The sequence below is a fragment of the Poeciliopsis prolifica genome, unplaced genomic scaffold (genome assembly GCF_027474105.1).
Source record: "Poeciliopsis prolifica strain line A6 unplaced genomic scaffold, Auburn_PproV2 SCAFFOLD069, whole genome shotgun sequence".
Classification (NCBI taxonomy): Eukaryota; Metazoa; Chordata; class Actinopteri; order Cyprinodontiformes; family Poeciliidae; genus Poeciliopsis; species Poeciliopsis prolifica.
This window is the reverse complement of record NW_026562444.1, coordinates 1,972,501-1,985,000: the sequence shown is the minus strand read 5'-3', so window position 1 is coordinate 1,985,000 and position 12,500 is coordinate 1,972,501. Positions and strand designations below refer to the sequence as shown.

General features: G+C 48.9%; 3 protein-coding genes across 3 annotated transcripts in view; 2 read left to right on the top strand and 1 right to left on the bottom strand.

Annotated features, from left to right (window-relative positions):
* The window catches only part of LOC129351789 (protein disulfide-isomerase TMX3-like), a 7,090-nt gene extending 6,967 nt beyond the window's left edge, over positions 1-123 (bottom strand). The window contains exon 1 of the mRNA XM_055020673.1: positions 1-123. This exon is cut by the window's left edge and continues 295 nt beyond it. The gene's annotated coding sequence lies outside the window, so the exon portion shown is untranslated.
* A 4,927-nt stretch (positions 124-5,050) lies between these two features.
* LOC129351680 (zinc finger protein 513-like) lies at positions 5,051-6,686 on the top strand (the record flags this gene model as incomplete). The annotated part of the gene is made up of 5 exons (XM_055020618.1): positions 5,051-5,436; positions 5,671-5,853; positions 5,939-6,072; positions 6,152-6,275; positions 6,390-6,686. Coding segments are annotated over 5 exons (981 nt in total), but the record flags the coding sequence as incomplete, so codon positions are not given.
* A 4,007-nt stretch (positions 6,687-10,693) lies between these two features.
* On the top strand, positions 10,694-12,429 carry LOC129351690 (melanopsin-like). Its single transcript, XM_055020625.1, is given in 2 exon segments — positions 10,694-10,991; positions 10,994-12,429. Coding segments are annotated over 2 exon segments (1,371 nt in total). The 5' UTR covers positions 10,694-10,852; the 3' UTR covers positions 12,226-12,429.
* Positions 12,430-12,500: the final 71 nt, after the last annotated feature.

Below are 12,500 nucleotides of genomic sequence, written 5' to 3'. Positions count from 1 at the left end.
TGCTGCAGCTGGCTGGGGTCGTGCTGCAGCTGGCTGGGGTCATGTTGAGCTGTTTCTGGGGTCAGGAGGCTGCAGGACAAACTGACTCCTGTCTTTCTCCTTGTGTTACTTCAAGGCTCCACTGGGCTGTGCTCTGATTGGCTGATTGCTCTGGTTCTGATCCAGACACGTTCTGTTTTTTTTCAGATCCGGTTCTGGTCCTGATAGAACCTGAAAGACTCAAAGTTATTTTAATAAATTTGTTAAAATTCTTCTTCAGCTCATATTATTACGTCATAATAATTCAATGTATACATATATATATAATATTTTCTGTACTTTATATAATAACGTTCACAAAATATTTTTTAAAAAAAAGTTCAATAAAGTTTTGTGTAAAAAAAAAACTGGATTCCTTGCGCAGCTGGTCTGCGCAGCTTCCGGTTTCGATCTAACTCGTTCCTCTGTATCCGGATCGGAACCGGGACGCTCCAGAACCGGATCGCAGCAGGTGAGTCCACCTTTGTGTCCATGGTAACAGCAGACCCATTTCCGGGCCGAACCGGAACTCGGAGCTGCAGGTCCGGCACCGAGCCAGGGGTCCGTCAGGATCCTGGACCGGGTCGGACTGAGATCGGCCTGGTTCTGTTCACCGGGATCCAGAACCAGAACCGTTGCCTGTTAATGCAGCAGACCAGAGATCTTCATCCCGGAGAGATGATCACTCTGTCATAAATCATAAGTCAAAGTTCATTTTCTGCTGAGCTGATTGTTCCAGAATGAAATGAAGGGTTGATCGGGACTTGATTTCATATCAATGCACCGGCGGATCACCGCTCGGTAACTCGGCGCCTCCGCTGAAGTAAATAGATCCTTCATATCCCAGACTGATCCAACAGCTTCACTAACAAAAACATGTTTTATTAAGTTTGGTGAGAGTAAATACTAGAAAAAAATGAATCAAAACCAAACATGCGATTTCCTTTTATAGAATCTGTCATAAAATGGCTCCTTAAAGGATGAAAACTGAATTATATGGTTATTAAATCAAAGTTTTATGATAAACTGCAGCAGCCTTTCTGAGTCTCGGTCAGCGGGAGGGTCAGGGGTCACCGGCAGAACCTGACTGACATTTTTTTATTTATTTTTTTATTACCATCATATTCAACAAACATGGTCTCAGCATCAGATGAACACAGACCTGATAAACCCGAAGAAGCCGAACCAGGCTGATCCATACAGACAGAGAACAAAACACCACATCGAGTTTCAGATTGTTTGGCCTTGAATTTTAGAGATGAGAAGAGGCGACAGAGTTCCTCAAGATGGTTTAAGAAAACCACATTTATGAATGAAAAACTTGCCCTGGATAGTAATCAATCAATCAATCAATCAAATTTGATTTGTAAAGCTCATTTCAGCAGCAAGGCATTTCAAAATGCTTTACATCATAAACACAAAGTCCTGCAACATAGAATCAACAATATATTAAGTCAAGTTCCATCATTACATTTTTAATTGATTACTTTTCAAATCAAACTAATCAGTTGGTTTTTAGTTGAGATTTAAAGGAAGTCAGGGTTTCTGCTGTTTTACAGTTTTCTGGAAGTTTGTTCCATATTTTTGGTGCATAGATGCTGAAAGCTGCTTCTTGGTTCTGGTTCTGGATGCAGAGCAGAACCAGAACCAGAACCAGAACCTGAAAGTCTGGAAGGTTGATAAAATCTCTAGTTTTTAGTTCTAATAACTGAAGCTGAGCATTGACTCTAGATCTATAGCTCTAGATCTATAGCTCTAGATTGTTCCTCTTTAGGTCCAAAAATAATGACTTCAGTTTTGTTTCTGTTCAGCTGGAGAAAATTATGACATTTAGTTGCCTTTCATATTTATTTTTAGTCCCAATAATAATAATAATGTCTCTCTTAGAAAATTCAGGTAAGTTTGGAATATTAGGGAAAAGCCAGTAATGAACATGATAACAGAAAACTTTACACACATTCATAGAGAAGATGTTCAATATCACCGCCACAAAATAAACGTATATCATCATCAACAGGAAATCCAATCTGAGGATTCATTAGATCAGGGGTGTCCAAGCTACGGCCTGCGGCCAACTGCGGCCCGCGGACCAGTTTCTATTGGCCCATAGCAAACTCTGAAAATATAACTGAATATGGAAAAAGCTTGAGCTCAACTCTGTTGCACTTCTCAGTTTCAACACTAGATGGAGCCAGCCACAGAAATAACATTAAGCAAGGAAAACTTTTACTGAGTCACCAGAAATGGCAACACCGAAGAAACGCAAAATAGCAAGTGAGTGGAGGACATTTCAAACACGGTGGGAAGATGAACTTTTTCAAAGAAATTAACGGACTTTGATTTGCAATGAATATGTTGCTGTGATGAAAGAGTATAATGAGACCAAACATAGAGCAACACATCACACACTGGAAACAGAAAGTCAAGCAAATGGCAGCTAACCTGTTAGCTCAACAGCAGGTTTTTTGTGCTAATAAAATACAGGAAAACGCCACAACAGCGAGTTATGAAGTCGCTAAACTTATTGCCCAGCACGTCAAACCGTTTTCAGACAGTGATTTCATAAAGCAGTGCCTCATCAAAGGCACACATAATGTGTCCAACAACAGTGTCTGATTTCAACAATGTGAGCTCATTCAGAAACACAGTCGTGCGGAGAATAGAAGACTTGTCAGCTGCCCTGAAACTTCAGCTGAGAGACAAAACTTGTGCTTTTGATTTTTACTGGATAGCATGAGATGAGAGCTCAGACGCCACAGACACTGCGCAGCTGCATACAGGCAGCTGAAAAGATGGGGCTTAACTGGGACAAGCTCTGCGGAGTAACAACAGATGGAGCTCCGGTCATGACGGGCGAGCGCAAAGGTAAAAGAGAGCAGAGGTGAGGCTGTTAGGATGAACTGTATAATCCACCAAGAAGCGCTGTGTGCCAGGGTTAGGGTTAGGGTTAGGGTTAGTGTGTGCCAACACTGTCCAGCTGAGCGATGTGATGAACTCTTATTAAAACTGTCAACATATTTCAAGCTCCAGGAATGACCCACAAAGATTTTCAGGCTCTCCAATCTGACGCTGAAGATGGGGATGTTCTTGCACTCTGATGTGCTGCTGCAGCGCTTTTATTCGCTGACATCAGAAATCGACCAGTTTTAAAAGAGAAGAGTGCTTTTGATTTTTTCATGAACTAAGTGACTCTGTAGCTGCAGAACTGGCATTTTAGTTGATCTGGATCCACTGAACAAGAATCTAGAAGGAAAGAACAGCTGCATGCGCATGAAAGCCCTGAGCGCTAAGCTCCACCTAGTGGAGACAGACTGAATGTCACCTCTAGTGTCTGTGGCCCTTTGCTTGTTTGTCTGTATTTGGCCCTCAATAAAAAACGTTTGGACCCGCCTGCATGAGAGGTTCTGGAGGATCAGGACCAGAACCACAGCGCTCTGCAGGGGGCACTGTGGGCACCTTTAGCATCTGCTCTGGGATCTTCTGGAGTTTGACCCCTGACGATTGTGAAGGCAGGACCAGGCAGCTTCTGGTTCTGACGTGCTTTAATCATCTCCAGATGACCGCAGGCAGCCAATCAGAGAGCGGCGGCGGCAGTGATGTCGTGGGTGGCGCAGCGCTACAGTGACATCAGCCCGGTGACTCTGCAGGTGATGGGCGGAGCCATGAGCTCCAGCCTGTACTGCCAGCAGGTGGAGGGTCTGTCGCAGGTGGAGTCCTTCCTGGTGGAGCTCTACCGCTGCAAGGTGTGTCAGTTCACCTGTGGCCTGAAGGCGGCCATCGGCAGCCACCTTCTGCTGCGCCACCACCCCGCCGCCCTGACCTGCCTGACCGGACCCGACGGTCAGCAGGTGAGCCAGGAGGAGCGGAGCCAGAGTCGCCCTACCGGCTGAGTCTGGACGGAGAGTCCAAGCACAGCAACGAAGACGAGGACTTCCTGCTCTACGACATGCTGGGCGGCATGAGCCCGCCCACCTGTGACATCAGCACAGAGGAGGGGCTTCAGGTGGCACACACCTGCGAGGTAACACACACACACACTCACACACACACCTGTGAGGTAACACACACACACACACACCTGTGAGGTAACACACACACACACTCACACACACACCTGTGAGGTAACACACACACACACTCATACACACACCTGTGAGGTAACACACACACACACACCTGTGAGGTAACACACACACACTCACACACACACCTGTGAGGTAACACACACACACACTCACACACACACACCTGTGAGGTAACACACACACACACTCATACACACACCTGTGAGGTAACACACACACACACACACTCACACACACACCTGTGAGGTAACACACACACACACACACCTGTGAGGTAACACACACACTCACACACACACCTGTGAGGTAACACACACACACACTCACACACACACACACCTGTGAGGTAACACACACACACACTCATACACACACCTGTGAGGTAACACACACACACACACACTCACACACACACCTGTGAGGTAACACACACACACACACACCTGTGAGGTAACACACACACACTCACACACACACCTGTGAGGTAACACACACACACACTCACACACACACACACCTGTGAGGTAACACACACACACACTCATACACACACCTGTGAGGTAACACACACACACACACCTCACACACACCTGTGAGTAACACACACACACCACAACACCTGTGAGGTAACACACACACACTCACACACACACCTGTGAGGTAACACACACACACACTCACACACACACACACCTGTGAGTAACACACACACACACTCATACACACACCTGTGAGGTAACACACACACACACACACTCACACACACACCTGTGAGGTAACACGGCCATGTTGGACCTTCTTCTTCTGCGGTGCTGCAGGTCAGCACTCTGTTTGAGGGGTCCTCCATGTTCCCCTGAAGGGGGCGCCAGTGGAGCTGTCCTGTCCCGCCACGCCTCCCTCCACCCTGGAGCAGACGGACCAGTCCGCCCAGTCTGCCCACCTCATGACCTGGGACTCTGTCGCATCTCCTCCGTCAGACCTCCGCCCGCCGACGGCCGAGACCAGAGGGCAGGCGAGGCTCCGCCCCCAGGCCGGTTGCCGTGTCCCCTCTGTCCCCTGACGCTCCCGTCAGAACGCCTGCTGGACGTCCACGTCCGGTCGCACCGAGCCGCCGGCGGCTTCGGCTGCAGCCGCTGCGGCCGAACTGCCGACAGCTGGGAGGCGCTGGAGCCGCACTGCAGGAGGCGCTGCAGGAGAGGAAGGAGGAGGAAGTGGAGGAGCAGCAGGACGGGTGGAGGATCTTTGGCTGCTCAGCGTTCCGATTGGCCTTCAGACAGGTGGAGGGCCCGGCTGACTGCACCACAAGACACAAAGAGGCGGAGCTTCCTGATGGGTGAGTCATTTAACATCAAGAGGTGTCTGGAGCAGATGGTTTAGGGTGGAGCAGATGGTTTAGGGTGGAGCAGATGGTTTAGGGTGAAGCAGATGGTTTAGGGTGAAGCAGATGGTTTAGGGTGGAGCAGATGGTTTTAGGTGGAGCAGATGGTTTAGGGTGGAGCATAAAACCTTATTGAGTTTCATCTCGTTTCAAATCTAATCCTGAAAACTTTGAGTTTTGTTTTGGCAGCAGAGCGTCTCCTATTGGTCGACCTCTGAATCTCCCCGGGCCAACAGCCAATCAGAAAGCAGCATGTGATCCGAGCAGCTCTGCTCCCAGTCTAACCAGTTTGTGCCAGTCTGGTTCGTCCCAGGTCGTCTCACCAATCAGGAATGAGGAGCAGGTGAGCCTCACCTGCTCTCTGTGCCACAGGTAACTACATTACCCATAATTCACCACTACAGCCAGAGCTGGGTTCCTGGCGCCACACCTGAGCACCAAGGTGTTCCCTCGACAGGAAGTTCTCCTCTAAGCTGACTCTGAGACGACACCTGGGCGTCCACGGAGCAGAGAAACCGTTCACCTGTCCTCACTGTCCCTACAGCAGCCGGCTGAAGGCCTCGCTGAGGCAACACCTGAGAACTCACACAGGTAGCACACCTGGGACCGACGCAGGCAGCCCACCTGGGTGGTGACCTTTGCTCAGGAAGCTGTTCCTGTGTTTGCCCAGGTGAGAAGCCGTTCAGGTGTGCCGAGTGTCCGTACGCCTCCATCGACCGCAGCTCCCTGCTCAGACACAGCAGGACTCACAGCCAGGTGAAGCCGTATCGCTGTCAGCTCTGTGGCTACAGCAGGTAAGGCACCTGTTAGACACGCCCACTCATACCCGTCTGTGTTTTAGTTCCTCTCTGTCTGAATATTGCGCCTGCTGGTTACCATGGTAACCTGACCATGTTTATCACCATCAGCATCCAGAAGAAGAGCCTGGACCTCCACGCTCGCCGCCATCACACAGGTGAGGTGTTTCCATGCCAACTGTGTGAGTACTCCAGCCCGGACCGCCAGCTGCTGCTGAAACACACGCGAAGACGCCACGCCCCCTCCCTGATCCCTGCAATCTGATTGGCCCGATACCTCTCCAGGTGCTGCTTGCATGTTTACCTGGACGAAATATTCTGACTTTTACTGGACATGAAAATAAAGACGTGAAAAAAAGTTCTTTTATCAAGTGAAAATTTGTAACTTCTGAAAACACCTGGAAAACACCTGGAAACACCTGGAACACCTGGAACACACCTGGGACACCTGGAACACACCTGGGACACCTGGAACACACCTGGCACACCTGGCAGGTTTGGGTCAGAGTTCCAGGTGAGCAGAAGAGGCCGCATTAGGAGGACCTGCCCACCTGGGTATCAGAGCAGAAGAGTTGAGAAACAGCAGCATTAGCTCCAGAGGACCCTGATGACATCATCATGGTCACATGACCCCGGCCAGCACACCTGGTCTTGGAGACAAAGCTGAGGGTTACTGTGTCTTTAAGGATGCGCCCTGTAGGGGGAGCTAGAGCTCCACTAGCCACCTGGGTGACACTTTATTTGACAAAACTGACATGACAATTCATGAACATGAACGAGTCTTTATGACTGATGTCATGAAACGTCATTTGGTAAATAATGACACTTTTCATGCTAAGTTGCTCTAAATTAAAATGAAATTAAAAGTCCCACATTTGCATTAAATTGTCATTATTTTTCTTTGTTCCCTCTGCTGTCTGGACGGTTTGCCCCAGGTACCCAATCGCATAAAACCCGCGTTTCCTCCCAGCATCGATAGACTCAAGTATAGAAGATGGACCAGACAGGGAGTCACCATATTTAATTAATTACATTCTGTAATATATTAAAGATGGGCAGCTAGTAAAATTTGAGGATCTGTGTTGGATTTATGAGGTGGGGAGTGAAGATTTCTACCGTTATTTGCAGGTCCAAAGTTTCTTTACGAAGGAAATAAAAATCCCTGATTCGGACGCAGAGCCAGGAATAGAACAAATTTTTATGGATTCATATGCTGGTAGAAAAACAAACGGCATCATTGGCAAATATTACAGAAACTTAATATCAATTAATGAGAAGTCAGCTGATGCAATAATTTCACCTGAGGCCTGGATGCAGATTTGGAGGAACTTTGTGAACCACAAATTCTTTCAATCAATCAATCAATCAATCAATCAATCAAATTTTATTTGTATAGCACATTTCAGCAACAAGGCATTTCAAAGTGTTTTACATCATAAACACAAACTCATGCAACATATAATAAACAATACATTGTTCCATATTACATTTCAAATCAAACTCTAATCAGGTGTGTTTTTAGTCGAGATTTAAAGGAAGTCAGGGTTTCTGCTGTTTTACAGTTTTCTGGAAGTTTGTTCCAAAGTTTTGGTGCATAGATGCTGAAAGCTCCTTCTCCTCTCTTGGTTCTGGTTCTGGGGATGCAGATCAGAACCAGAACCAGAACCTGAGAGTCTGGAAGGTTGATACAACAACAGCAGATCTTTGATGTATTGTGGTGCTAAACCGTTCAGTGATTTATAAACTAACAACAGTATTTTAAAGTCTAGTCTTTGAGCTACAGGGAGCCAGTGGAGGGACTTTAAAACTGCTGTTATGTCTCTATCTTCCTGGTTCTAGTGAGAACAGGAGCAGCAGCTTCTGGATCAGATGCAGCTGGAGGATTGATTTGTTGGACAGGCCTGTGAAGACGCTGTTACAATAATCAATGTGACTAAAGATAAACGCATGGATGAGTTTCTCTAGATCTGGCTGAGACATCAGTCCTCTAATCCTGGAGACGTTCTTCAGGTGATAGAAGGCCGACTTTGTTACTGTCTTTATGTGGCTCGCAAGGTTCAGGTCAGAGGTCATCACTACTCCAAGGTTTCGGGCTGATCGCTAGTTTTTAGTTGTAATAACTGAAGCTGTGCATTGACTCTAGATCTATAGCTCTAGCTCTAGAGCTATAGATCTAGAGCTATAGATCTAGAGCTCTAGATCGTTCCTCTTTAGGTCCAAAAATAATGACTTCAGTTTTGTTTCTGTTCAGTTGGAGAAAGTTTTGGCACATCCACACATTTATCTGTTCTAAACATTTATTCAGTGATTGGATGGGGTCAAAGGTCACCTGGTGACATCATAATGTAGAGCTGTGTGTCATCTGCATAGTTATGGTAGCTAATATTATTATTTCACATGGCGCCATTTCTGCTGGAAGAATCCAATCTGATTTTTTTGCGCCAAAGCAGAGATGGAAGCTGGTTGGCTCCCAGTCCTCGTGCTGGAGGGGCTGCGGCGTGGGACCGGGACTGTCCAGAGTTGAAGACCTTCTGGAAGGACGTTAATGGAGTAATATATGAAATTATGGGTATAACCTTAGATTAGTCATTTCCTGCTATGTACCATGGAATACTTCCTGAGGGACTCAGTGATGGGGACACGTACCTGTTGAAGATATTTCTGATCGCAAGCAAGAAAGCGATGACTAAATGTTGGCTCCAGTCTAAACCTCCACCCTGAAGCTTCTGGTGAATATTATAAACCTGATCCACGATATGGAAATGTTGACTTTTACAATACGGCTCAGGAAGGAGAAGGGACAGAAACTTTGAGAAAGATGGGAATATTTTAATATCAAAGGCTTTAACAGTTCATTTCTGTTCCTCCACGTCATTCGAACAGAAAGCTGGGAGCTTTTATCTGTTTACTTTGAAATGTCTGTAAAAGTGGAATCGTCATCAGTATGAATGCTGCCACCTGCACAAGCCCTCAAGTTTGATTGTGAATATCTGTATGTTTAAAAACAAATAAAATAAAGTTTTTAAAAAATCTCATTATTTACAAAATAATGCAAAACTGGCGTTTTTAATGCAACTTTGCTTGAAATTGTTGCGACAGTCATAAAGATTGGTTCACGTCAGTCTTATGCAGCCGGTCAAAGTGTTAGCGCCCCCTGCTGATCAGAACTGAGCATGTGCAGCAACAGCCTCAAGCTGCTGTGTTCACTGACCTGTAGATGATGTGGGAAATTTGATTTAATAAAATACAAATAAACAATGAAGGATTTCTGAAGATGTAATTTAACTCTTTAGTTGCTTTTCCATAACTTAGAAAATGTTCCAAACCAGAAGAATCACTTCGTATCGACACGGTGTTCATATCGGTCCAGAGTGTCTCCCAATCGTCCATCAGCTGATTGACCGATCGATCTTCTAATGGGATGCTAATGTCCTCAGGCTAACGTCCTCCTCCTGCTGTCCTGTCACCTAGCAACACTGTCCAACTATCTGTCCAACCTGTCCTTAGTCCAGTCCCTTCCTGCGACTCTTCCAGGAATTTCTGCTAATTATAAATAATTATTGATTATTTGTTAACCAGACTTCTGGATCAATATCCAAGGCGGCAGTGAGGTTCAGTTTCTCTTTGCAATTTGGAGAATTTTCAAAAATATTACCATAAATTCACATCATCTTTTGACCACAAACATCATAAAAACATGTCAATTATGCAACATCATATCCCACAAAAGTTCATTGACTATTGATTTGGGTTTTCTGTATTTATTCACTTCCTGTGTCGTCTTGTGTTGTGTCCCGGTCGGGCTCTGGTCCCGGTCGGGTTCTGGTCCCGGTCGGGTTCTGGTCCCGGTCGGGTTCTGGTCCCGGTCGGGTTCTGGTCCCGGTCGGGTTCTGGTCCAATGGTCTGCAGCCACAGCAGATGTTTTGTCTGATTCTTATCAACTGCATGATTGTTTATGGAAACGTTGGTCATTTTTCACATGAATCTGTTTCCAGATTCTTCTGATTTTTCTTCTTTGAATCTTTTAAACTAAGAGCTTTGACATGTCAGCCAGGGAGCGTCTGACGCAGGACAGGTTGGACTCAGGTAGGCCTTTATGTGGTCTTTCTGCTGGAGGTCAGAGGTCGTCCAAGGGGTCTGGTACCGACTGCAGAAGTTCCTAAAGCTGAATGTGAAGCCAGTCTGGATCTGGTTAGTTTGTTTTTAGATATTTGTCCTCCTAATCGGCAGAACTGAGGGTTCTGACATCATTAGTCTCCAAATAATCAGGCTGCCTCTGCTCCAGATGTTCATTTACCCTCGGGGTATTAGCGCTCGCTCCATTACCCCCCGCTCCTCATCAGTCGATGGAGCGACATAAAAAGCTCAGAGTTCTTCCTGCAGACAAACATCCAACCGACATCCACTGAGCGTTCACACCGACTGATCCAGTGACCCGGCCAGAACCAAAGACCCAACCAGAATCAGGAACCATCAGGGTCCAGGAACCATCAGGGTCCAGGAACCATCAGGGTCCAGGAACCATCAGGGTCCAGGAACCATCAAGGTCCAGGAACCATCGCTGTCCCTGCAGGATGGCGTCTGACGGCCCCCCGGCAGGAAACTGCACAGATCAGCAGAAACCCCTGCAGATGCTCGTTCCCACACACCGCCCGTTCCCTACCGTGGACGTTCCTGCGCATGCCCATTACATCATCGGCTGTGTGATCCTGCTGGTGGAGTGACGGGCGCGCTGGGCAACGCGCTGGTCATCTACGTGTTCTGTCGTAGCAAGACGCTGCGGACGCCCAGCAACCTGCTGGTGGTCAACCTGGCGGTGGCGGACTTCCTGATGTCGGTGACGCAATCTCCGGTCTTCTTCGTGGCCAGCCTGCACCGCCGCTGGGTGTTCGGGGAGTTTGCCTGCGAGCTCTACGCCTTCTGCGGCGCTCTGTTCGGCATCGCGTCCATGATGACGCTGACGGCCATCGCCGGGGACCGCTGCCTGGCCGTCACGCGGCCGCTGGCGCTGCTGGGCGGAGCGAGCCGCCGGCGGCTGTGCGTGGCGGCCGTGGGGGTGTGGCTGTACTCGCTGGGCTGGAGTCTGCCGCCGTTCTTCGGGTGGAGCGCCTACGTCCCGGAGGGCCTGCAGACGTCCTGCAGCTGGGATTACATGAGCTTCACGGCGCCGGTGCGCAGCTACACCGTCCTGCTCTTCGTCTTCGTCTTCTTCATCCCGCTGGCCGTCATCGCCAGCTGCTACCTGCTCATGTTCTGGGCGGTGCGGCGGGCGGCTCACGAGGTGAAGAGGCTGAGCAGCGGAGAGACCAGCAGGGCGTATGAGCGGCTGCGCGGCGAGTGGCGGATGGCCCGAGTGGCCCTGGCAGTGATTCTGCTCTTCATCGTGTCTTGGTCGCCCTACTCTGCCGTCGCTCTGACCGCCACCGCCGGATACGCCCACCTGCTGACCCCCTACATGAACTCGGTGCCTGCAGTCATCGCCAAGGCCTCCGCCATCCACAACCCCGTCATCTACGCCATCACGCATCCAAAGTATCGAGCTGCCATTGGTCGACACTTCCCGCTGTTGCGCGCTGTGCTGCGGCTGCACGAAAAGGACCTGCACTCGCCGTTCAGCTCCAGCACCGCCTCGTCTCGCCGCGCCACGCTCAGCGGTTCGCCAGGGGTCCGGCTGGGCCGCGAGGTCCGGACCAACGGACGCTGGACGCAGAGCCGGCTGTCCTCAGCTTCTGACAGCGACTCCTGCTGGACGGAGAGCGAAGCTGAGTCAACAGCCATCAACCGCCGGACATCCACCCAGGTGTCAGCTGAGCCGTCTGACCCCGCGTCTGACCCCGCGTCTGACCCCGCCCACATGAGCCGTCTCATCGAGTCTGGACCGACAGACAGTGACTCACCTGAAGGGGGCGCTGCCATGGCAACAAAACCTCTGCTGTCTCCAATGTAATGCAGGAGCCAGCGTCATAGCTCCGCCCCCTGCAGCCAGGTCATAGCTCCGCCCCCTGCAGGCAGGTCATAGCTCCGCCCCCTGCAGCCAGCGTCATAGCTCCGCCCCCTGCAGCCAGGTCATAGCTCCGCCCCCTGCAGCCAGCGTCATAGCTCCGCCCCCTGCAGCCAGGTCATAGGTCCGCCCCTCCTCAATGGCTTTTTCTGTTTCTTCAAATTGATGAATAAAGAACAGCAAAGGTAAAACTAACTAAATGATTTGTTTGATTTTGTTTC